This window comes from Balaenoptera musculus, chromosome 2 (assembly GCF_009873245.2).
Source record: "Balaenoptera musculus isolate JJ_BM4_2016_0621 chromosome 2, mBalMus1.pri.v3, whole genome shotgun sequence".
Lineage (NCBI taxonomy): Eukaryota > Metazoa > Chordata > Mammalia > Artiodactyla > Balaenopteridae > Balaenoptera > Balaenoptera musculus.
Window position 1 is genome coordinate 10,519,720 of NC_045786.1, and position 27,583 is coordinate 10,547,302.

The 27,583-nt window shown below is 37.2% G+C and overlaps 1 protein-coding gene across 1 annotated transcript in view; it reads right to left on the minus strand.

The window, feature by feature from the left end:
* GPR158 (G protein-coupled receptor 158) overlaps positions 1–27,583 on the minus strand; it is a 328,019-nt gene that overhangs the window by 35,124 nt on the left and 265,312 nt on the right. Inside the window, exon 6 of the mRNA XM_036839951.1 lies at positions 12,441–12,550. Coding sequence (XP_036695846.1) covers positions 12,441–12,550 — 110 coding nt within the window. The remainder of the gene's footprint in view (positions 1–12,440; positions 12,551–27,583) is intronic.

The window sequence follows — 27,583 nt, forward strand, 5'->3', positions numbered from 1 at the left end:
TTGTGGCCTGACATAATCTACCATGAGTGGTTTATGATACTATAAGGGTATCCATAATCAATTCCCAAAAGGCAAAAATGAATTCATCTTCCCAACTTTTCTATTTCCTCCTCAGTCTGATTCTTTCAACATTTTAAATGAAATATTCATAAAAATCATTATAAATATGGAAATGAAACATACACACCTGAAATAACCTAGACGTATTTTACTATTTTTTCTCTCAATGCTGGGCTTTGATAGCTCTTCCAAATTAACACAACACATCCAGTAAAGAAAGTTATTTTCTAGCAGATTCTTATTTATCCTTCCCCCCTGCATATCTTTAACCCCACTGTCCTTCACCTAACACACAGCATGAAGTTATTTAATTCTGAATAAAATACTTATCCTCAATTTTTATGTGGAACAATGTCAGTAAGGTATTAGTATAAAACAAGAGTACAAAAGAAGATCACTTTACTCACCATTTAACTACAGACAGTCCCCAACTTAAGATGGTTCGACTTAACGATTTTTTGATTTTATGATGGCATAAAGTGATAAGCATTCAGTAGAAACTGTACCTCGAGTTTGAATTTTGGTCTTTTACGGGGCTAGTGATATGTGGTACGATATTCTCTCCTGACGCTGCAGCTCCCAGGCAGCCACACGATCACAAGGGTAAACAACTGACCCACTTACAACCATGCTGTACTCATTCAACCATTCTGTTTTTTACTTTCAGTACAGTATTCAATAAATTACATGAGCTATTCAACACTTTATTATAAAATAGACTTTGTGTTAGATGATTTTGCCCAAGTGGAGGCCAATGTAAGTGTTCTGAGCACGGATAAGGTAGGCTGGCCTAAGCTATGATGTTAGATGTACTGAATGCATCCTCGACTTTACGATATTCTCAATCTACAATGAGTTTACCTGGACATAATTCCACTGAAAGTCAAGGAAGATCTGTAGTTCACCAGATTAGCAGTTCCTTTCCATTCCCTGGGTGAAACATACTGAGTATGGCCCGTGTCATGCTGAATGCTAGTACTGGCAGCGAACGCAATGTCTCTCTCCAGTATGCCTCAAACACTTTTGCTCCAACTAGCTGAATTGCTACTTGTTAAGAATCAGTTGTACTTGTCCCCAGATTATGTCCACTGTTATCATCTTTTTTTCTTGATAGTTGATAGTTGATTTGTAATATTATATTAGTTTCAGGCATACAACATAGTGATACAATATTTTATAGATCGTACTCCATTTAAAGTTATTATAAAATAATGGCTATATTTCCCTGTGCTGCACAATATATCCTTGTTGCTTATCCATTTTATACATAGTAGTTTGTATCACTTATCCCATGCCCCTAACTTACCCCTCCCCCCTTCCTTTTCTCCACTGGTAACCACTAGTTTGTTCTCTGTATCTGTGAGTCTGTTTCTGTTTTGTTATATACATTCGTTTGTTTTATTTTTTTAGATTCCACATATAGGTGATAAAAGAGTATTTGTTATCATTTTATATAATTTAACTAAATTGACTGTGTAAGCAAAGGAGACATTTGTACAAAATTCTATTTTGAATGCTTTGGAAGGACTCCAAAAAGGTGAGTCACTAAAAGAAACTGTTAACTTAGGGGAAAGTAAGAAAAATTTTAATATATTGCGGTGGTCAACAAACCAAAATCCAGAAGGAGTCTACACTCAGATTACCTCAAAATAACAAACAAAAACTCTTTAGATTCTCACTCCTACTTAAAGAACCAAAACTATGAACAATAGATAATACATTGCAGTGATTTATGCTACAAAGAGAACAATTAGATCCACAGTCAAAGAAGAGGACTTACTTCAAAAATATTGGTGAATGATTATTTGTATCTTAAATTACAGTATCTATACACTTCTTTAACCCCTTTCTACTTTAAAAAACTTTATTCATTAATTGACCAATCACTAATCCATTAAGAAGGCTTCTACTATAATCAGCAGATCAAGATTCAAAAACTCTATCCTAGGAATGAGAGAAATTTCTTGGAAAACTAATATTTTTGCCAGTGCCAATCTTATTTTTTGTAGGAGAAACCTGCAGCCACTATGTGCACATAATTGTTTCTGGTTGACCCTGGATGAATTCTAAATTCTGAATGATTAGGATCTCAAAAGAGGGAATCTGAACCATTTTTCTGGTCTTCAATATTTTGGCTAGGGCCAAAAGAAAAATAGAGAATTGTTCCAAATTCTAGCTTGACTATATCTGAATATCTGAAATGTAATTATAATGAACAAAGGTTTATGTAGTGACAACCATATGCGAGGTACCATACTAGGCATCATGGAAGGCATAAGATATGATTCCTGTCTTCCAGAAGCCTACAATCTAACTAGAAATAAGTATGTAAATAGCTACCATATAAAACAGCATATAATTATATGTTGTTGTGTGTAGTTAGTAAGTCTAGGAACCTAATAGAATAGGTGCTACTTGGTCTGGGTCTTGATGGATATCAGTAGGTAGAAATGGAGGAAAGTGGAGAAGATATAAGGAGACATTCTAGCTGAAGGGAATCACATAACAAAGTACAAAGCAGGGAAATGTAAGTTGTCTTTGAGGGACAGTGGGTGGAAATGTTTGGCAAGAGGGGAAGTTTTTTTTCAACCCACAGGGACTCCCAGGGATTTTTCAAGTTACTGCGAAGGGTTTCATTGGGTTGAGAACCATTGCTTCAGAGAAAAATAGTTATGACTTATATTTTCTTTCCATGGCCAATATGTGGGAAATCATTTATTTTTCTGATACTTGAAGATTTTCACATAGAAACTCTAAACCTCAATGAGAGGAAATATTGAATTTTTAAAATACTTCTTAACCAGATGAGTTTGTCATTTGCAGAGGAAATCTATATGATCCCAGTATGGTAATCTTTTAATCAAGAAATCCAACTTCTAAATTATCAGAAATTTTCATGCTTTCCAGATGACCCCATGGGTATTTATTGTAATATCTGAGAACTCAAGATTGTCATAGATCCCCAAATCTCATTTCCAGAGAGGAAAAGCCAAAGCAGAGCTCCCATGAGTCTCCTGTTACTGCTTTTACTGGCTTTCAAACACTAGAAAATACAATAACACAACTCTGCACGGCAATCTAACCATTTCAGGATATTGGTTTTTGTAAAATGGAATAAGATGCATTTTTCTAGGATTGCCTTAAAATAAAATGAGAAAATTCTGCTATATCTTTAAAAAATGAGCTCTTGTTAGTCTAGGGTTCACTGCCTAGAAACCAAGTTCTAAAAATGAAATCCGTAGCCACGCACTTATATGAAATACAGCAGTAGAAAAAATGCAATAATTAAACTTATATCGATTACTTTTCCTACTATTTTTTCCACAGATAAATTTTTAAGCTACCATCTGTTCAGAAGGTTTCACTATTCTAAAGGAAAGCAGTAATGTATACAAGAGCACTGCAAAAAATTTCTAGAATTTAATATAAAAAGGTATATTTAAAGCATATATTCAGTTCTCATTATTAATAGTAGATAAATTCATAGAAATCATGTTGAAATGATAAAAAAAAAAAAAAGGGAGAAACCCAGGAATTGGCTGTCACTATATGTCTGCCTCTACTTTTCCACGTTCCACATTTCTAGTTTGAGCTCATAAAACTCCACTGTAAGGACTTGTACTTAGGTTATCGATTATCTGCTTCAAATATCTAATTGATACTGTTACTCCTTATTTAACTTGATCTCTCTCCAGCTTTTGGCGTGGCGGAGGCACTTGGCTTCCATTATGTCACGTTCTCTCGATTCTCTGCCTACTCCTCTGTCAGCAGCTTTTTAGTCTCTGTTACAGAGTCCTCTGCCTCAGTCTTCCCCTTAAATAATAGTGTTCCTCAAGGATCTCCTAAACTTAGTCACCTTCTCTTCTTGCTCTACAGATTATACTGGGAAATTCCATCCACAATCCTGCTTCAATTATGTACATGCTGGTGAGTCCCAAATCTGTAACTTCGGTTTAGATCACTCTCCTGAGCTCAAGATCTGTATACTCAGTGACCTACTGGACATCAACAGTTTCCCCAAATAAAATCATCACTCTCTCCACTCCTCTCTCCTCTAACCCACTGTGTTACCTGTCTCAATGACCAGTAGTTAATTGCTCAAAGCAGAAACCTAGGAATGAACTTTGATACTTCTCTCTCATTTACATTCTGGACACCAAATGCATGATTAAGAACTTAATTTCTACCTCTTAAATATCTTTCAAGTCCTTCTATTTTTCTCCATTTTCACTGCCACTATACAGCTCCTGGTCATCAATCTCTGTCTTCAGTAATTTCCTAACCAGTCTCCTTATTGGTCTTGCCCACCTTCAGTCCACACTGTACGCTGAAGCCACAACAATCTTCTTAAACTGCACTCTGATCACGTTTCTCTCCTGTTTACAGTCCTTCTGCGGCTCTCCACCCAAATCCTAGCTACCTTACGATGGTAAAACGCCTTTAAAAATTGGTTCCTCCTTGCTTCAGCATGCTCATCTCTCACTATTCTTCCCTTCCTAGGGTCCTGCGGGTCCCTGTGGACTATATGCAGGTGTCCTCTATCTGAACCTTTGCCCTCAGCTTCCTGCACTGCCCCTCCCTCCATCAATACAAACACCTAATTTAGCTAATTCTGCATATTTCTTCATGGCTCACTTGAGAGGCCACTTGCTCTGGGCTAGTGGTTCCCAAACCACCAGCATCAACACCATCTGGAAACTTGTTAGAAATGCAAATTCTTGGGTCCCATCCATACCTACTACTATGTCAGAAATTCTGGGTATTAGGGCCCAGAAATCTGTATTTTAACAAACCCGTTAGGTAAATTCGGACGAAGGCTATAGTTTGAGAGCTTTTTTCCCCAAAAGGCTTAAGACTGGTGCAGGTGTCTTTCTAATGGGCTGACTGCTCTAAACTGTCAGATAAATTTTTGAGTTTTCGTTATGCTGACACCAAAATTTAAAGCCTCTAGTAACAGAAAGTTTTCCATTTTCAGAACATCTGCATCTGTTTGTGATTTAGCAGCATCTTTTTTGTGTACTAAACGGGAATGAACATATATATCCTCAAGCCATCTAGTCTTCTGTTCTATTAATTTAATCGGAATAATCCTTAAGTCTTGAAGTTCTCCATTAGACTTGAATTTCTATCCATTTTACTACTTTCTTAGAAACTCCAGAGAATAAATGCTTCTGATGAAAAGTAGGAGGTGATTATTTTCTTTTATAAATATAAAGCCACTCAAGTCTTGACAAAAGAGCCTTAAGAGTGAACAACACAAAAAGGGCTGAAGTCACTCCCTCTAGGTTTGCTTTAAATGGTCACAAGCCCTCATGTTTATTGAGTTTTTCAACAATTTCTCAAAATTTCATTTTCAGAAGTAACCTAAAGCTGCTTCTTGGTCACTGGGTAGATGTTAGGTATATATTAAAAAGGATCTGCATCACCTAGGCAGAAATAGATTGTTAACATTTATCAGACGTGAAGTTCAGTAAACTGTTGTGACTATTTTAAGTTATTGCTATTATAAGAAGGAAAACTCACAACTCAGCCTTCCAAATATAGGTATTTTTGTTCATTGCAGTGACCTGCTTGTGCTCTCATATCTCATACTAATCTTCCTTTCTTTTGACCTGATTGTAAGTAGATAGAATAAGGCAGAATGATGAAAAAATACAGGAAGAAGGAAGGGTTACAGGACTATTGCAAGTCAAATATAGAGCTAGAAGGAACTTGGGTATTATCTCTTCTGATATCAGAAACAAGGAAAGAATGTCTGCTCTCACCACTTCTATCTTTTGACCTGATTGTAAGTAGATAGAATAAGGCAGAATGATGAAAAAATACAGGAAGAAGGAAGGGTTACAGGACTATTGCAAGTCAAATATAGAGCTAGAAGGAACTTGGGTATTATCTCTTCTGATATCAGAAACAAGGAAAGAATGTCTGCTCTCACCACTTCTATCCATCATTGTACCAAAAGTTCTAGCCAGAGCAATTGGTCAAGAAAAAGAAATAAAATGCATCCATATTGGAATGGGAGAAGTAAAACTGTCTCTGTTAGTAGGTGACATGATCTTATATATGGAAAACCCTAAAGAACACACACACACACACACACACACACACACACAATCTGAGCTAAAAACCACATTCAGTGAAGCTGTAAGATACAAGTTCAACATTAAAAAATCAGTTTTATTTTTACATACTCGTGATGAGCTATCTGAAAGTGAAATTGACTAAACAGCTCCATTTACTATAGCATCAAAAAAATACCTAGGGGTAAATTTAACCAAGGAGGTAAAAGACGTGTATGCTGAAATCTCTACAACATCACTGAAAGAAATTTTAAAAGATCTAAAGAAATGGAAAGACATTCTGTGTTCATGGATTGAAAGACTTAATATTGCTAAGACGGCATTATTCCCTAAACTGATCTACAGGTTCAAGCCAATTTAACAAAACAGTGTGGTACTAGCATAATGGTAGACATATAGAACAACAGAATAAGACTGATCATCCAGAAATAAACCTCTACATCTCCAGTCAATTGATTTTTGACAACAGTGCCAAGACCATTAAATAAAGAAAAAATTATCTTAAAAAAAAAAAAATCTATTCAATAAAAAAGGGAGTTGCCTGGCAGTCCAGTGGTTAGGACTCAGTGCTTTCGCTGCCGTGGCCCCGGGCTCAATCCCTGGTCAGGGAACTAAGATGCCACAAGTCGCATGGTGCGGCCAAAAAAAAATCTTTTAAACAAATGGTCCTAAGGACAAGTGTATATCCAAATGCAGAAGAATGAATTTAGACCTCTACCTCACGTAATACACAAAAATTAATTCCAAATGAATCAAAGACCCCAATGTAAGAACTAAAACTGTAAAATGCTTAGAACAAAACAGAGGTATAAATCTTCCTGATCTGAAATTAGGCAATGGTTTCTTAAATATCATACCAAGGCATATGTAACAAGAGAAAAAATAGATAAATTGAACTGCATAAAAATAAAAAATTTGGCATCAAAGCACACTATCAAGAAAGTAAAAAAGAAAACCTACAGAACTGGAGAAAATATTTTCAAATAATTTATCTGATAAGGGTCTCAGATCCAGAATATATAAGAACTCATACAATGCAACACAAAAGACAAAAAAACCCAATTAAAAAATGGCCAAAGGACCTGAATAGACATTTCTCTAAAGTGATGTATAAATGACCAATAAACACCTGAAAATAATCTCAACATCATTAGTCATTGGGAAAATGGATAAAAAGATTTTCCTCCTTTTGCCCTTTAAAAAATTTAAAGTATCTTACTGTATTTTATGTATCTTTAAAAGAATACATAAAATAAATAAATATAAATATCTTTCAGTCACTTTCAAAATTTACTAGGGGGAGGGGTGAAGTGGGAGGCTGGGGTCAGCAGATGTGAGCTATTATATACAGAATGGATAAACAGCCAGGTCCTGCTGGATAGCACAGGGAACTATATTCAATATCCTATGATAAACCATAATGGAAAAGAGTATAAAAAAGAATGTATATATGTATAAATGAATCACTTTGCTGTACAGCAGAAATTAATACAACACTGTAAATCAACCACACTTCGATAAAAAAATTTACTAGGAAACAAAACTATCTATCTATCTATCTATCTATCTATCCGTTCCCACAAAGTGTAAATATTTGGTGCTAATGAGTGCAGTAGAGAAAACTGCTACAAATTGCGCTGTATCCAGAGCAAGCAGTACTGAATAATGCATGAAATGAAAATCCCTAGGCCAGAGCCAGAAGAAGGATTTTTTGCAGCCTGCTTAAATATTTGTTTTAAATATAGTACAGAAAAGTCTTTTGTTTTTTCTTGATTAGCCTTAGAAAAAGGAAAAGGCAATTTGTTTTCAGAAATCATATTACAGGGAATAGGAAAATGTTCTTCTAGCATTAAGTTTCTTAATCTCTCTCTACCCCCTTTCATTTAAAACAGTTCCTCATTTTTCCTCCTGAAAATATACTCAGATTTTCTGAGACTAGAGATATTGCCTTTCCAGGTTGCTTAAAACCAACCAACCGACCAACCAACCAACCTAGCTTAGCAAGTATTCTGTGAACCCACACATGCATGGATGTGCCAGATGTTCTTTTAGATCTGTCCTACATCATTAACGTACTAAGTCAAACATATCTATGGTTACTGAAGGAAACTCTTTTTATAAATGAACCTTCTTCATTTTTGCCTATTTCAGCTCTATTTTTCCTTATGATCCATACTAAGCCAGCTAAAACCTGTCCCATTCTCCCTTCCTTCTTTCTCCAAAGAGAAACAAACAGTTTTAGGTTCAAATAAATTGCATTGCATGAATGGCCTGCCAGTGAGGTGGGGCGGTGGGACTTGTCTGCCCTGGGTGCAGGTAATAATGTCCGTGGAGAATTTAAGGCAATAATAATGACAATTCAAAGCTGTTCTGCTTTTTTATCATTACCATGTGCTGGTGATTCTAAACAATGTCAGTGATAAAATACTCCTCCCTGAAGGACTAGACCACTTTCACCACCTTCCCCTAACTTGTTACACCTCTGTATTGCACTGTTAAAAAACAAAAGACTTGCAATTTTCCTTTGGATTGGTATGGTAGTCTTTGGCTGTATGACTCTCAAACGTGGGGAGAGACCACTAAAGAAAAAGGTGGGAGATTTGATAAAAGTGAATGAAACCCTTAAGTTCCCGTCCTAGGCTAACAGTATCATTTCTAGTGACAGACTGAGATCCTATTCCTCTTTCATATTTTCTTCAAGTTTTCAGAGCTACTGAATTCTGTAAACACTAAAATTGATCAGTGAGAGATCAGGAAAGAGAAGAAGAAATGTTGAACAATTTTACTAAGCTTTGAGGGAAATGGCTGAAATAAAACAAGAACTCAGGTGTTTCCTGCTTATCCTATTCTCAAGGGACTAGAACAGTCACTTTATTTATCAGTACTGATAACTGCCTTAGAATTTGCTGCCTAGAGAGGTATTACTTTCTTTTAAAAATTTGAAATAAAAAATGAAGTTCTCATAAAAATGAGAATATAGCATTCAAGGGACTTTATCCCTTAGCTCAGGCTACCTTGATCCCTCAAGCTACCCTGGGTCAGGTCTGACAAAGCCTGGTTCTTTAGCTTTCTCTTCAACTCTGTGACCTTCGCCATATCCTTCCAATGAATTTCTTTTTTGCTTAATTTAGCCATCCTCAATGTCTGTGGTTTGTAACCAAAACCCCCTACTTGACATATTTTACAAATATTTCAATCATGTTTAAGATTTACAGCAACTCCACAGGTGAGGTGAGAAGTGATTCTCAGAAGCTAAAATAATTTCTTCTTGGTTGTATAAGTTATTAGTGGCAGAACTGAAATTCAAATTTGGATTTGTAAAGATTTATGTCTTTCCTCTCTATCATGTTACTACAAAATCTTCAAAGTCCCTTCTTGAGGACAACACGTTGCTTGACTATAAGAGATATCAACCAAAGACATCCCTGCAGCTCCATTCACTATAACCATCCACCCATTCATTCACTTAACAAATATGCGAATACATTAAATGGGCAGGACGCAGCACTAAGGATGGGGAATACAAAGCTGGTTCAGCCAGTCACTTCCATCGGGTTGCTCACGTTCCTCTGAGATGCTGATTCTTCAGTTTATAGACGTACACAATATTGGAATCAGTTAAATTTAAACAATATGGAAAAACAATATAATACACAGCCATATGGTTCAGACAGGATAAGAATAATTCAGCTCATTAAACTAGAAATAGTTTCCACTCGATTTAAGCCTTCAGTAGGTAATTCTTCACTGCAATGACTTTTAGAGACACACAGTCAGAGAGAAAATCGTTTTAATTACAGTCTTTAAAATAAAGAAAAGAATGATGAAGTAATCTAGTTTCCCAAATCCCAATCATTTGTATGCCACCCTCAAGATTTCTGCCTGTATCTGTGTACCAACTAATATTTTCTTTAAATCAACTTCTATTTATTGCTTTAAAATATTTTAAAGGGACTTCCCCTGGCGGTCCAGTGGTTGGGACTTCGCCTTCCAATGCAGGGGGTGCAGGTTCGATCCCTGGTCGGGGAGCTAAAATCCCACATGCCTTGCAGCCAAAAAACCAAAACGTAGAGCAGAAGTAGTGTTGTAACAGATTCGATAAAACTTTAAAAATGGTCCTCATCAAAAAAAAAATCTTTAAAATATTTTAAAGAAAACTTTATATTGCTACTTTCAATGAAAAACTGGTAGGTAATCCATAAATAGAATGTAACTATGAAAATAAATACAGTGAAATAAAGATAAGAAATTTCATCTAGATAGTATTGCAGTGGGAAGCTCTGAGCCTGAAGCTTGATCCACTCTTCGTGGTAAAGGAAAATTAGCAACTGTTCGGCAGGTGTTAAAGACCTACTATTTCCAAACTATTTTTTCTCCTGGAAATAATCAGAGGGATGGAAAGAAAATCTGAATGGAAGGAATTTTCTTACTCTGTGATTCAGTGTTATTTAATACTGTGTTCTTGTCCCACAAACAGCCTCTCACAGACCGCAGTGTCATGTATTTCAGGCACTTGAGAGTACACAGTGAGTCAGGGAAATAGGAATGCTTTATGTGTGGAGGGAACTGTGGGAAGCAGCTTCCAAGTCTACATCTGACATTTTCATTCATTCACTTATCAACTATTATGCATTAAGCACCTGCCATGTGTCATTCATTGTGCTAAGGATTCATTTGTGAATGGAATTCACTTGTGAATGACCTCACTTCAAGTAGAAGGTAAATTAGGTAAAAATGAAGAAGATAATTACATAAGCAAACTGTATCATATAATAGAGGACCCAATAGATGCTAAGGGCTAGACTCATAGGGAGGGAGATCATTCTCAAGTCTCAAGAGGCCACCCATTCTTTTGGGAATTCCAGAAGTCTTACTGTCCATTATAGGCTGTCAATGATTTCTCATTTCCTTTAGCAAGCACCAGCTGAAAAACAGTTATCATATAAGGAATGGAAACCGGAAAGTACTTAAAGAACAGGACACAAGAGCAAAGTGTGCTGTGATGTGGAAAGAATAAAGTGAGTATCAGAAAGACCATTAGAGATTAGTCTAATCATTTCTTTTTGTAGTAAATAGACGGCTATGGTTTCCTAGGCTAAACTGAGATTTAAAATGGACCTCCTGAAGTCCAGTCCAATAAACTTTGTACTATATGACATATATAAGAAAGGATCTTGAGAGTTAAAGACATTTACATTTGTTCCAAAAAGATAATCTGGAGCATTCCCAGTTATTAAAATAAGTACAAAAAAATAGTAAAAGAAATGGAGATGCTTGTGTAATGGAGAGTATAATGATCACATTTCAAGAAAGGGTGAAGGGGTGGCATTTAAAGACAAATATAACACATATTATGGCATCTAAGATAAACTGTTTTATGAGTCATATCAAGATACATTTATTGAGAAATACTTATGGTCAAATTAGCATGAAAATATGAATGGCTTACTGTGACTATTAAAACAGCTTTAAAGCTGATCAGCGTAAAAGGTTTCCTCTATAGAACTACAGTGTTATCCTGCAGGAGAAATTTGTATTTTATCTCCTATGCTCTTTGGCACCACTACGCTGAGAAAACTTGGAAAGAGGAGGCAAGGGAAAGCCCTGGAATCATTTCCAGCTATCCCCAGCCTTTCTGGATAGGTAATTTATTTTATTGCCTCTTTCTTCCTAGTATTTATCATATACTTCTTAAAAGTAGGTGATTTTGAAACTAAAGTATAAGGGAATTTACAGTGTTCTCCAATTTATAAGGTTGATAATCACTGGAGCCTACTGGTTAAGGAGGGAAACCAAGAATACTATTTTTAAAAAAAAAAGAATACTATTTTTTGGAAATTCATCCAAAGAATATCAGTGGGATTACCCTGGGGCGTGGAACTCAGGAATGGAGGACAACAGCTTTTGTCAGCTAAGCATATTGCTGAATTCTACTATACAGGATTCTTTGGTAGCTCTGGACTTGGATTATTATTTCAGCTGTATTGTCTTTGTATTTCTTCCTGTTCTTAGCTAGTAAATACTGTTTCACATTCATTCTAAATTTATTTTTTATTCAGAATTAACCTTTCCATAACCAATGGCACATTCTATTAAAGCATGTTGTTCAAATTCAATTGTATTAAAGACTTTCCTAGAGTATCCTAAAGATATTGTCTTAAAAAGGAAAAATATATATCATCTTCCTATCTAAATTTCTGAAATTTAACCATTTAAGTGGCTGACTGAGCTGGCAATTACATGCTAAGTCAAACACTTTGATCCTCCCATGGGAATGAAAACTAATAAAACATAATATACCTGTGAAGCTTGAGAGTGACAGTTCCATAAACAGTAGCAAAACCGAGAAGACGGACCCATCTTAGGAGAATACAGCGAAATGTGCTTGGCTCAAAGTACAAAATAACAACCTGTGGGATGAGAAGAGAAAGAAAGAGACCTTCAGGATCAGCTGATGACCCACACATTAAAATCAGTATTTCACAGTCTGATGTTTAATACTATGAATTTTGACATGAGAACGTATTTATTTGAATAAAACTCTAAAATATTATTTTGATCATTCTTTGTCCAAAACAAAGAATTATAGAGTCTCCTTATTGTTTTCATATCAGATCTAAAGTCTTTAATTCTAGCTTTCAGGAGTTCCTAGCAATTGCCTCTAAATTTTTGGTATGTCCAAGCTTCAGTCTCCTTTACTTCCCCAGATGGGCCAGCCAGGCGAGCTTCCACTGCCTTTCTCAGCTGGAGCCGCGCCTATTCCTGCCCACACTTCCGGCAATACCTTTCCCCTGTCTGAAATATCCTAAGAGGAGTATCCTGTACTGCACCCCATCCCCCCATCATCTATCACTCTGTGTTTATTACCTCACTTAGTACTTGGCTCCATTACTTCACTAGCTCCTCTCTTCTCACTCCAGAGTTTTCATTCAACAAATATTAATTAAGCATTTATCATGAGCCAGGCAATATACTAGATGCTATGGGTACAAAGGCCAATAAGAAAGGGAAGAAAGCCATATAAAGAAGAAATTGGAGGCTTCCCTGGTGGCGCAGTGGTTAAGAATCCGCCTGCCAATGCAGGGGACACGGGTTCAAGCCCTGGTCCGGGAAGATCCCACATGCCGTGGAGCAACTAAGCCCGTGCACCACAGCGACCGAGTCTGCACTCTAGAGCCCGCGAGCCACAACTACTGAGCTCGTGTGCCACAACTACTGAAGTCCGTGCACCTAGAACCCGTGCTCCACAAGAGAAGCCACCGCAATGGGAAGCCCACGTACCGCAATGAAGAGCAGCCCCCGCTCACCACAACTAGAGAAAGCCCGCATGCAGCCGTGAAGACCCAACGCAGCCAAAAATAAAATAAAATAAATAAATTTTTAAAATATAAATAAAGAAAGAAAGAAAGAAAGAAGAAATTGCATCAAAGCAGTATAGGTGCTGTGATAAACATCTGTGCAGGTTCCATGGGACACAAAGGAACAAGTGGCCCACTCTGGGGGATGGTCAAAGGTCCTGTGAAAGCACAGTATGCACGACCTTTCGTCTGCTACCGCGTGGTTTTGAGCAAGCCCTCATTGAATAGGAAATGGTTTGGACCTGCTAAAGGATTAGCGCCGTTGAAAAATGTGGTCTTGCCCTCTCCTGCTGGAGCAGCTGGCCTGAACTGATTCTGCTGAGCACAAGGTCACTGTAACAGAAGAGTATGCCCACTCCTAAAATCTCAAGTGTCATTTTGGTTTTTCATCCCAAAGATGTGAATACTGGAAAACAGAAAGCATAGCTGGGGGAGATGGGGTGGGTGCTGACAGTTTCTTGCTGGTATCTGACAAGTGGAGCCCCACTCTCCAGCCGTACCAAGCATGACATTACCTGTAACTCTCTGCTGGCATCTCTCTAATATTTCTACTATATAAAAGTATTAAATTAAGCATTGACAAGACCATTATGATCAAATTCTCAAGGACTGGGGAAAAGACTGGCCAAAAGTGTCAGGAAGAAATGAGAAGAAGGTAAAAAATAGCCGTGGACAGGAGATAATGTTCCTTTGTGTGTATATAGTACTTGTCCTTAATTTTCTAATTCACTAAGTCTATGCTGAAGATAGAGATAAAGATTTGATTTCAGAATTTAATCTACCAGGAAACTGCATCCAAAACTTGATATAAAACCTTTCTTTTATTTTCTATTTTCACAAAACAAGTTAAAATTCTGTAACTTTGTATTCTAAGTTTTAGCTCATAAGTTTTAGACATAGTTCCTATGCACAAGGGTCCAGTGGTTATTATGAGTTCTGCAAAGTAAGCTGTACTGTTTACTAAGGAATCGGAGCTCAAGGAAGAAGGGAAAACTTATGGGAAAGAAAAATAGAGAAAACTTGATATAAGATTAAGGGATTAGGGAAGCATAAGTGTTCCTTCTCATGGCAGAGAGAAATGATAGATTAGAAACTAGAGAGATAGGACTCTAAAGTCTAGAATATATAAAATCTCAAATATTTCCACTAGAAATGGCTTTAGAGATTATTCCAGCACAGTGGATTCCTGGGGGCTGCAAAAGCCTGAGACTCATTGCAAACTTTTCTATTTCACAACAAGCAACAACTAAGAGAATGAATAAGCAAAGGTGAACAACTACACTACAGACGTCTGCATGATTTTTTTATTTTGAAAGAAAGAATTGCTCTTGAACTGTTTGGGAACTATTGATATAGCTTCAAACTTTTATTTCACAGATAAAGAATCTGAGAACTTGTTACTGTAAGTGAAAGATTGAGTCGGTCAGAAATAAATGAAAGAATAACAATTTTTTTCAACTTCCCTGGATGAGGTATAAGTTTAAAAAGTAATAGAAAATGAAACTCCAGTGAACTTAATAAAACATATTAGAAATAGTTCAGCAAATAGTGAAGTAGAACTCTCAATTTTGCAGTGTGGTGGTGGAGAATACAGGCTCTGAATCCAGTCTCCCTGGTCCAATCCTGGCTCTATTCTTTATTAGTTGTATGACTTTGACAGACATTGCCTTGCTATGCCTCAGTTTTCCCATTTGTAAAATGAACACAACAATAATACTTGCAGATGGGACTGTTCTGAAGTTTCAGTGCGATACACATAGTGTCTGCTACAGTGAGTATTCAGTAAGTATTGGCTAATATTATTATGAGAGTTGATTTATGAATGCTTTGTTCTAAAAGTTACCCCTGCAATGCAGTATAACTGCACCTCATGAATTCAATGAATTCTTTACTAATGCTTCTAGCCACTCCTTTTGAATTCCTATAATCACTTTTGGACTGTATATTTTTTCTACCTTATATTATAGTTATCTGTAGGGGTCTCTCCCTGAATCAAATGTAAAATCCGGTGTGTTTTACATTTATATGTAAAATATTTGCTCAGTGATCCATTTTAGTTAATTTAATAAATACAGTATTATCTTCAAAATAAACTATTTGAAAAGTCCCATTAGGGTTCACTGGTCTTTGTGACTCTAACTTACACGTTCACTATTTATTTACTTTGCGTGAGGCAGTAAGGGATTTAGAAGCCATAAAAGTAAATCCGATGCAGATTAGGTCCTCAAGTTATCATTTAGAAGAGTGGATGTTACAAGTAAATGATAAAAATACTGGTATGATCATACCACATATTTATCCAGCATTATTGCTAGATACTAAATTATACATTTTTGCATTACTTGCACATTTAATCCTCACAATACCTTATGAAGTAGGGACTTTTATTTTATAGAAGAGAAATGAGGCACAGAGAATTTAAGTGATATGCTCAGGGCCACACAGCTAGGAAGTGTCAGATCTGGGATCTGAATCCAGGTGGTTTGGTTCCAGAGTTCATGCTCATAAGAGCTGCACTGGCTTGCCTCTCCAAATAGTTCTACCATGTGGGGAGATGACAAATGCCATAATACCATGAACTGCACCATATTGAGGATTCAGAGAAAAGGGAAATTTCTCTCAGTGGAAACAAGCAAAGTTATCCTGGGAGGCTGGACAACTGAGAGCGCATGAAGGAGGAGTGGGTTTAAGTATGGAAGCAAAGAGGAAAGAGGGGGCCTGAGACAGAGCCATGGTTGTGGGGATGCTTCAGAGTGTGGAGTGTACAGACAGACACAGCAGGAAGACATCCAGGGGAGTGTAGAATATCAAGCTTCAAAGCAGAGACGTGGCCAGTTCACTGTAAACTGTGAATAACAGGGTGAGGAATTCAGATTTTATTCCAAGAGCAGACATGCCATTAAACTTTGAGTTGAGATCAGAAGTGTGTTCCAGAAAGTTACTCTGGTAGGAGCATGCAAGAAGACTGGTTGCCCATGGAAGGAGAAGACAGTGAAGGTGAGAAGACCAGTTGGAAAAAAGAAAAACAATCCCAATCCATCATCTTTCCCACCAGCCTTTTCCCTCTTCTTATATCTTATTCCACCATTCCTCTTTCCTCCAGCTCCCGAACGGCAGCTAGGGTGATGTTTCTGACACCTCACTCTCCTGCCTAGAACCTTTCACTGGCTCCCACGAAAAAGTCAAAATTACTCGAGCTGGTTGTCAGCAGCCTGCCTTTACTACATCATTGCTTTTCCTCCACCCAAGCCCTCCAATCCTTGCATATGCTGTCCCTTCTCACTGGATGTTCCTTACACAGCCCCACAGTCTCACCTGTACCTGGCTTACTCCTGTTCACCCGCAGGCCTCAGCCTGAATATCCCTTTCTCTAGGAGGACGAAGCCTTGCCTGTGGTTTAGGACACTGTCCCTGCTTTATGGCAGCACTGGACCCATGGCACCATGTTGGATTGTAGGCGCCGTAACAGCCATGTTTATTGTGTTCACTTCTGTAACACTGGCACTAGCAGAGTCCTGGCACACAGGAAATGTTCAGATATATTTGTTGAATGAAAGAAAAAATAAAGCTATAGGAAAAAGGTAAAGAAAGATGTAACAAATACAGTGAGAATGGGAATTCAGTCACGCATGGGAATAGAGGAAAAGATGATGCTGAATCAAGAAAACTGAGCAACCGATTATTTGTTGAGGCAAAAGAGAATAAAGTGTCAAAGATAATGTATAGATTTTAAGCCTAGATGACTGGGAGGATGATTGTGTTTGAAAAGAAACAGATAAAAGAAAACGATGCATAAGTTGAAAAAATTATGTTACCTCTGCTTAAAACTCTCCCCACTCCCACCTTGTCCTTCACGTTTCAGGTCAGGGCTGACATCCATGATGCGCCCCAGCACCCCCAGACCAAGTCAGGTTTCCATCTCGCTTGCACGGTATTGTATTGAATTCTGAGCTTTCCTTCATCACACTCGTCAAATCTATTTTGATGTAAGTATTTCTGTAATTCTCTTGTTGAATATGTCTTACTAGCATGTAAGACACGAGGGTAGGGATTGTAACTGCCTTATTCATGATTGCATGCCTATTCTCTAGTACTGTACGTTGTAATAGGAGATAACCCAATGTGGGAGGAATGAGATTAAAAAAGGAAGGGAGGGAGAGAGGAGAGAGGAAGTGAAGAAGGAGAAAAGACAGTAAGTTCATTTTTGGATATATGGAGTGTAAGTTTCCTGTAAGACATTCCATTCAGATCTAGCTTTGTATTAGTTAATATAATCTGTAATGAGAAAAAAACAAAAACAAGGCTAAGTTGTTTCAATGTTTTTCACATCCCTATATTTAACCTTTTCTTGTTATATATAATGTATATAAATGTATAACAAATTATTGTAAAATAAATACCTCCTCCCAAATCCCAAGTTAATAGCAAATTTCATCACAGACCTTGGTAGGAGAAGAAATGAAGAAAAACTAAGCCACTGAGCTGAAGATTTATGAATGATGCTGCTAATACTAAGAGCTGTCATTTTTCTGTACAAATGACAACAATAGCTGCTCAGGCCCACCCGCTGATCACTGTGCTAGACACGTTACTTATATTTAAGGTCCAAGATATACTTTATTATCCCCATTTTAAAGATAGAGGCTTAATTTTAATGGGGTTCACTGATTTGCCTATGGTTATCGAAATAGGAAACCCATAAAAAAAATTCCTTTACTGCAAGAGCTGCCTAAGGTGTATTTTCAAAGTACATGTTTCAAGGGAAAACTTTTCCCGTTTTCTTTCCAATACTAGAGGCTAATGATAGATATAAAGATATTTTATTTAATGTGTGAGAAGCAGGATATAAGCGAACCATCTACGGACCAAAGAACATGCACAACTGCTGGGCGAATAAGCACAGTGTATAAACTGTTAGGGTTAGGAGGGTGGGGTGAGAGAAAAAGAGACATTCGGGGCTAGCAAGAGAAAACAGGTCACAGCAAAACCACCGGTTTTCTTTTACCTTTAATATTGCCTCTTGGGAACTCACTATACTCTGCCTAGAGGTTTGTTTCCCCCAATCTCGTTGAGAGGAAGCCTTCAGTGTGAAGGTCTAAGGTGGATGTACCCCTATGGGCATTTTAACAACTTGGCTCTTCAACACTGGAAGTTTCTTCAGTTGCTTACAAAATTCAACCAGCTGATCTTAGTGGTGGGATGCTCTAGGCATTGTGATTTTTAAAAGTACTGCTGTTTTGGAAACAGCCTTCCAAGCATTCCCCGCATTCCAAACAAATCTGCACAGATTATCCACCCATTTCATCAAATGTGATTTTTTAAGCTAGTTTTGAAGTCAGCTTGATTGCTTATACCTTTTGGATACTGAACACAATGAATGAGGAAGAAAAGAGAATCATAGAGAAAAGACTATTAGTCTTTTCAAATATGTACAAAATAGAAGAATGTTTTAAAATATTTGCCTTTGCAAATATAGACACAACACCAGAGGTAGAAAATTGACCTCTGCTATGTTTGCTCAGAAGGTACAAGGCCTGGTGCTTCTGGAAGAATAATGTTTAGAAGGTGGAACCGTCGGCAGTCAGCACAGTCTGGTGCATTACCCAAAGCTCTGACACTGAAAGATGTGAAGCACCTGTTTTAGGCCTGATATTTTAAGGATCTGAGCAAGTTTCCTAATAGTGTTGGACACAGCAGTTCTACTTTCCTAATTGACTCGTCAAGTGTTACTTGCTTCAGTTCAGTGAAACTGGCTGTGAATTAAACCACTTTTATAGGTGAAGAAGGTGTTACATGCGTTGGGGTTTCTGTTGGTGTGTGTGAACAGTTTTATTTATAAAAAAAGATTCCTGGGTAATGGAAGCACGGGGACAGATGCCGGTGGTGAGACTTTTGTTGATGAAGTTGCCCTTTGATAAGGATCTGAGGGACTCCTGGGGCTTTAAGGACTTTCTCTACTACATCTACAATTTCCTTCTATTCCATACAAGGAAAAGTCCTGCTAGTCAAATATTTTCCAGGCCCACTCATCCCTCTTAAGTTTACTGTGCTCCCAACACTCCTTATTGAACAAGGGAGAATGAAGCTTATATCTCATCTTGATGGAGGACAGTCCACAAAAGTAATACTTGGAAATATCTAGTGTTAAAACCTAGTACTTAATCTACCCAGGTTTGCTATCTTTTGAACTAGGAGGCTGGAAATGAATCATTTAGGCAGGACTAAGTATATTAAAGCACTTTTATACATGACTTGCTTTAAAAATAAGTAGATTCAAAGTCCTTGAATGTATTCTAAATTATTTTTTCTATATTTGGCAAGACATATGGTTCCATCCACAGGAAATTTATTTAGGGTGAAAATGCATGTCCTGTAAATGTTTAACTAAATATCTAAAGTTGGATTCAAACTACAAAAAATAGAAAAATACTTAATACAAATTACTACACACATGAAGGGGTCTATGGGTGTGATTAAGACTTTACACAACCATGGTCTAAAACTTATTACTTTGCACTTGGCTCCTATTATTCCAAAGCAACAAAAAAGGGATAAATTAATAGACTAAAAATATAAAATACATAACTTAAAAATTTTATTAATACATACAAAGAACATTTTGGGGTTATTGTGACAGATGAGATATGCCACAGCCCCTCTAAAATTCCCAATGTAATACTCCTAAAAAAAAAAAAAGAAAAGAAATTAAAGGGTGACAGATCTAAAAACTAAAGGCAAAGATGACAAGATCCCACAGTCTCAGGAGTGAGTCTACTCACTGCTTGGTATAGACAGCATAGAGCTAAGAAGCACTTTTTAAATAAAACACCACATGCCTCATTCCCTGGACCAGAGTAAGATCTGAAGGCCCAAAGATAACAGAGAAAGATTTTCATTCACACTCCTTGTCAGGCTCTAACTCTGAGACCCACAGGCTTTTACTAAACAAAACAAACACATTTGAAAACTTTGGGTTGCGCCCTAACCATGCAGGAACTCTTTCTCCATCAGCCAGTCCTGGGGCCTTCCAGTTCATCACCACCCCTCCCCCATCAGGTCCTCTCTCCTCCATCCATTCACAGGTTAGAATTCCCAGGATGCAGCACTCAGAAATGTGATGCTCAGCTCCCCACGGAAAAGCGGAAAGACGCGGCAAGGTGGAGAGAAGGGCACAAAGAAGATGCAGCTAGAAAGTACAGGGAGCTTCCCTAGTCTGTCTTCCCATTGCTCCACAAGAAAAGGCACTTGGTGGAAATACCCTATCCTAACAAACAATACATGTAGAAACAAATGACTCTGTTTGTTTTAAACTTTTATAACCTCAGTTTATGTGTTCAAAAGAAATCATGTTTTGGTCAAGAATAAATTATGGTACATGACTTATGATAGAAGATTATACCATCCTTAATAATCGTGCTCTGAAAAATATTAATGAATACAGGAACTCTCTCAGGATTTATGTTAAGTGAAAAAAACAAGGAGTGCATAAAATACATTCACAGTATGATATTGGTTATGCTTAAAATGTATTTGTATACATGAATATATATATGTTCACATATATATACACACATAAGTAAAAGTATACCTATTACCTGCTTATTATTCTTAATTTAACATCCTTAATTTATTCCAGAAAACAGGGCATAAAGGGGATACACATAAAAGCCAACAGGAAAATGTATTGTTCTGTTTGTTCCTATTAAGAAGTCCAGCTAAAAATTATACTTTCTATAATCATCAAAAAAGCACAACAAACAAAAAAAGAAACAAAAAATCTGAAGCTATGGTTTTGCTTCCTATTTTCTCTTGCAATGCTCTCATGAGCAAACTGCATGTTCCTCTGAGAGAAAAACACATTAGTGAGCACAGTGGTGAGATTATGACCAAAGCATCATAGCTAACTTTTTTTTGGTTTTGTTTTGTTACTATGAAAAAATTCATATTTCTAAAATGGGCATAAATTCTTGTTAGGCTTCAGTTCAAAATCTTACTGTAAATATGTATTAAGCAAGGATGATTCTGAATAAATATAAATGTATATACATGTGTGTATATGTCAATATATATATATATTTATATATATATATATATCTCACAAAGTTAATGGTCTTGACAGTGATTCTCTGCTTTCAGTATTAGGTATGCATGTACTTCCTAGTATTTAAATTATTTCTATAATTAGAAAAAAAGGTTAGTTTAAATAAGAAACCATCCTAATATCTGCTACAGGGACTCAGTAAATAGTAAGACAGCATGGGATAACTGAATCTTTTAGTTTAATCCATGCAGATAGCAGGAGCATAAAATTAAACCTTCTGAGTCCTCTCCTAAAATGTGACTATAAGAAAGATGCAGTTTATCTATGAGCTAATAAATTGGCAGAGAGGTAAAAAATACATCTCTTGAGAAATGGACAAGTTCAGAAACAAATGAGCTCTGAATATGATCAGTGATTTAATGATTCTGGGGTTTTTTTCTTTTTTGTATAATGGACAAAAATAGTACAAGAGTCGGTAAATAGAATAGTAACGAAAGGCCATTAGCAACTGGGAGAGTTTACTTAATTCAGAATAAAAATATTTGTAACATGTATCTTAGAAATTTTTGCTGTGACTGCTGTCAGAACGATACACCTGCTTCAAAATATATATGCCATATGTATATGGCAGGAGAAGAGATTTGATAAGATAAAAAAATTTTAAAAGGAAATTTAAAAATTTCATTTGTCAAATAGTGCAAATATATGAGTTGCCTACAAGTCAGGTGGAGGGAGATGGCAGCCTGGTGCAAAGGATCAAAAGAGAGATTTGGAGTTAGCTGTCTTAAGGGCAAGTCTGGGCTCTACCACTAATTAGACACATGACCTGGGACAAGTATCAATACCTTAAGTTCAGCGGGCCTCAGTTTCCTCAGCAGTTTAATGAAAATAATGCAAACTCCTATAGTATTTATGGAAGCACTTAATAAACCACAGATAAATGGAGAAATGTCAGTTTTATTCTTAACATAGGCAAATTACTTTTTATATTTTTCACATTTGAATCAACAATCTGTTTAGTCCTCTTATACATTTATCTTCAAATGAAAAGAAGCTTCTGAATACTGTCACGTCAGAATGGAATATATAGGGAAAGGAAAGAAACAGAGAAGGCAAACTGAGTGTCCTGAGTGTGCAGTGACAGAGTTATTAGTATGATGGTAAAAGCAGGGGAAGCCAGGTGTATTAATCACCTATTCCTACATCACTAATTACTACAAACTTAGTGGCTTAAAAAACACATCTATTATCTCATGGTATCTGTGGGTCAGCAATCTAGGCTTTGCCAGTCTCAGGGTCTCTCCCGAGATTGCAACAAAAGTACTTGCTCAGGGCTGGTGTCTCATCTGAAGGCTCAGCTGGGAAAGGATACACTTCCAAGCTCATGTGGTTGTTGACAGGATTTGGTTCCTTGAAGGATGAGGAAACTGAGGCCCTGAGTCTTTGCGGGTTGTTGGTTGAAGGCCACTCTCAGTTCCTTGCCATGGGGACCTCTCAACACAGCAACTTTCTTCATCAAAGCCCGAAAGAGAGTCTGCTAGCAAGATGGAAGTCATAATCTTCTGTAACCTCACTGTGGAAGTGACATGCTCTCAATGTTGATGTGTTTTATTAATTAGAAACAGGGTGGTCAAAGGGAGGGGATTGAACAGGCTGTGAATACCAGGAGGCAGGGATCGCTGGGGCCACCTTAGAAGCTATCTACCACCAAAGGAGACCCTACTTTGAAATCATCAAAAATGCTATTATCTACCTGTGTTCAAAGCAAATGATATAAGAAGAGTATAGAACAAAAAGCCATTAAATACCCAGGGCATGCATTTAGAGAAAGAATAATGTGAAAAATAATTTTAAAGAAGACATTTTTAAAAGATGAAAAGAAATCTACCGAGTCTGCCTTCTCCAGCGGAGTCTAACTCATCATCAAGTTCATAATTCTGAGATTACTGCACATGTCTCATGACTAGATGCTGCTGAGAAAAGACTTTTTTGGTTGTAATATTTTTAAACAATAAGAAAAACATGATATGGTCACAGTGCACTGGGAGAAATAATTTGGATCTTTTCAAGTATTTATATCTATGTTTAAATTGTGACTAACAAAGAATGAAGACTTTCATGTTCAACCTGGCAGATTGAACATGTTTATGTCTGTTACTTCTGGAAACTCTAGTTAATGACTGTAAAACTCTGAAGGCCAAAGAGAGTATGAGTAACAATGACAACAGATGATAGCTATCAACAAAATTCTGGAAGATGGAAAGCAGATGGCAATGTATAACCAGATGAAGAAGTCAAAGAAAGAGGAAACCTGCACCCGAGAGGGAAGCCACTCAGAGGTCTGTCTGTCATCTTTTAGGAGGGAGCTGGACAATAATAATAATAACAGCATCTAATGAGTGCCTGCAATACTCCAATTACTTTTAAAGTGTCCTACACTGAACAACTTACTTGTTCCTTACCACAATCCTTTCAGGCAGGCATTAGTATACCCACTTTACCTGTGGGAAACCTGAGGCACAGAAAAGTTAAGGAATTTGTACAAGGTCACACAGCCAATAAGTGGCAGAGCTGGGGTTTAAACTGAGCCTGAGTCTGGAGCCCAAGTTATCACTATGTGTTACTGTCTGCTCTGCCATTACGTAGGAAAGATAGAGTAATCAGGTAAGGACAGTGGTCTTTGACGGAGGCTGAATGTCATCGAATGCCTGGTGCCCTAGGACTCTGACCAGCTTATTCATGGTGGTAAACAAGGAGGGCTTAAATTGAATAATGTTGTTTATAGGGTAAAAATAATCTTCAAATAAAAAGAAATGAAAGTTATAACTAAAGATAAAAGAATGTAGTTAACAAATGGGGAAATGAATGCTAAAAAACTAAACTGGGGTAATTCATGAAGAGAAATTGTGAAAGGAAAGAGTGACATCCCAGAGTTTGAACCACTGAGCCAGAGAGAAAGTACAGCCATAATCATGGGAAAAAATGGAAACCAGAAACCAAATCAGCAGTCTTCAACATCAGAATCACCTACGGTGGTGTTAAAACATATGAAAGCCCAGGTTTCCCTTCTAAAAACTTTGATTCAGTAGTTCCAGGGCACAGCCTGAATAATTTGCTTTTTTAAAATGCTCTGCAGGTGGTTTTAACTTAGCAAGGGTTAAGAGCTGCTGATAACCATTTACAGCCCAGCAGCAAGCCACACATGGACCTGGGATAACCACAGCTCAGACCAAGACCGGGAAGGGTGAGGAAAGCGTCCAATACCTAATAAAATGCAGTAAGAATTCTATTTCTAGAAAAATGCTCTACATATACATGCATACAAAATATGCAAAGATGTATGTCCAGGAATATTCACTAAAGCATTGTGTGTAACAGAAAAACAACGAAAACATTCTCCACCCAGAGGGAACGGTTTAAGTCTGTAATTCATGTTACATCCATACAAAATGCACAACAGTAAACTTTAAAATAATAAATGGATCTGATTCTGTTGCTGTAAAAACATCTTTAAGAGAAACTGTAAATGAAAAAAAGTTGCATAAACAGTATTAAAATATGATTCTGTTTGTATATACATAAAAAAGGAACGTCTGGCTGCACACTCAATGGCCTATTAAGACTATTTACCGTTGGGTAGCCTAGCCAGCTTGGCGGCTGAGGAGGTAGGGAAGGAGAGGGGGATTTTTATTTTTTAACATATCTTTTGGTACTAGTTGACGTTTTTTTTAAATAATGAGAATATATTACTTTTGTAATAAAGGAATAAAAAAATGCAGGAAAAGATTCTTAACTCATTCATTGTAATCACTATAAATGCCTGGCTCTTAATGGGGTCTGGAGGTTTGTTTCTAAGTACTGGGGATCTGAGAGCAAAATGGAGAAGGTACCATATGTGATATCTATGAATTGGCATTATATGGAGGTAGCAAGATACAGAAAAATGACCTCAGAGAAACCGGAGGATCTTAAGAACCCCAGACCTCAATAAAGAAACAAAGATGCAACACAGTGCACAGAAAAAGAGTTGAAGTACAGTATTTTGAGAAGAAAGGAGAAAAAATGGTGAAAAGACACAATATATAATAAGATGATTAAAAACAAAAGCTTTTTTAAAGCCGAGAAGAAAATACACAAAATGCTTGTTCGGTGTGTTATTTCCTGGTCCTAAGGCGGCCCCCTAGCCCTTGGCCAAGGCCCATCTGTCTACCTGAGCTTTGTTGGTCATCCTTTCCCTTGAGACTTTTGCATCCACCATTCACTGGAAAAAACTGTCTCTCTGTTCAGAGTCTGAAGATTCTTTCCAATTTGTTGAAGAAAGTGTGCAGAACATATAAAACAACAGGTCCTATAAACCACACTTAAAGTCTAAAAAAGTAATTATTCAAGCTACAGTCACAAGCCACGCTTGGGATTGGTCAGTCACATCTCCCTCTGTGGGGAAGTCACCAGTGCCGGTATTAATTCTCAATGCCCTGGGCAGAAAGAAGCATGGATTTCTTGAGAGGCAGAGGAATATAGGGGAAAGATTTTAGCATTTGTATACATAAAGGGAATGCTCTGCTACTTACTAACTGCATGACCTTGAGCAGCTCATTCTGACCATCTCCTTCCTCATCTGGAACACTGAGTTAATAACCCCTTCTCTCCCTCCCAGGATGGGAAAAATGTATGTGAAAGCACTATATCAACTAGAGTGGTATAATTATTTCTCCTACACTTATTCCTTCAGGATTGATGCAAAATCCTTTTTCTTTCTGTTTAAAGTGAGCATCAGGTGATTACACCTGATCTTTATAAATTCTCTCTAGATGGCAAATCAACATAAACATCAAATTGCTATGATAAGGGAACTGCTTTACCAGCCCGATTCAGTCTGAGTCATCCACTGCCTCGCTCCTCTGGGAGAAGAGACATTCGTATTACTCAGTTCCAAATAAAGGGCTGAAAATAAAAATCTAAGTTTAACTGTAGGTTACCATAAAAGCTCTTCAAGAATTTGTCAGTAAGCATTACCCAATGGATTTCTCAATATATTTTTAATCCTCCTCCTATTCACTTTCCTGTTCTGCAGTGGTCTGTTTAACGTATAACCATCACCGATAATAAAAAATGAATCTGTACGTGTAATTGTCACTGTTTATTGCATACTCGATTATCTATTTTCCTGAATGCAGATGCTTAGAAGGTTCAGTGACTTGGCCAAGATGACATAGTTTAAACACATCAAAGGTGGAATTACTCTAAATTGTCAACATTTTCAAAGAATGTCCTTTTTTTTTTTTAACAACTTTATTGGAGTATAATTGCTTTACAATGGTGTGTTAGTTTCTGCTTTATAACAAAGTGAATCAGCTATACGTATACATATATCCCCATATCTCCTCCCTCTTGCGTCTCCCTCCCACCCTCCCCATCCCACCCCTCTAGGTGGTCACAAAGCACCAAGCTGATCTCCCTGTGCTATGCAGCTGCTTCCCACTAGCTATCTATTTTACATTTGGTAGTGTATATATGTCCATGCCACTCTCTCACTTCGTCCCAGCTTACCCTTCCCCCTCCCTGTGTCCTCAAGTCCATTCTCTACATCTGCATCTTTGCTCCTGTCCTGCCCCTAGGTTCATCAGAACGACTTTTTTTTTTTTAGATTCCATATATATGGGTTAGCATACGGTATTTATTTTTCTCTTTCTGACTTACTTCACTCTGTATGACAGTCTCTACATCCATCCACCTCACTACAAATAACTCAATTTCGTTTTTCTTTTTATGGCTGAGTAATATTCCATTGTATATTTGTGCCACATCTTCTTTATCCGTTCATCTGTTGATGGGCACTTAGGTTGCTTCCATGTCCTGGCTATTGTAAATACTGCTGCGATGAACATTGTGGTACATGACTCTTTTTGAATTATGGTTTTCTCAGGGTATATGCCCAGTAGTGGGATTGCTGGGTCGTATGGTAGTTCTATTTTTAGTTTTTTAAAGAACCTCCATACTGTTCTCCATAGTGGCTGTATCAATTCACATTCCCACCAACAGTG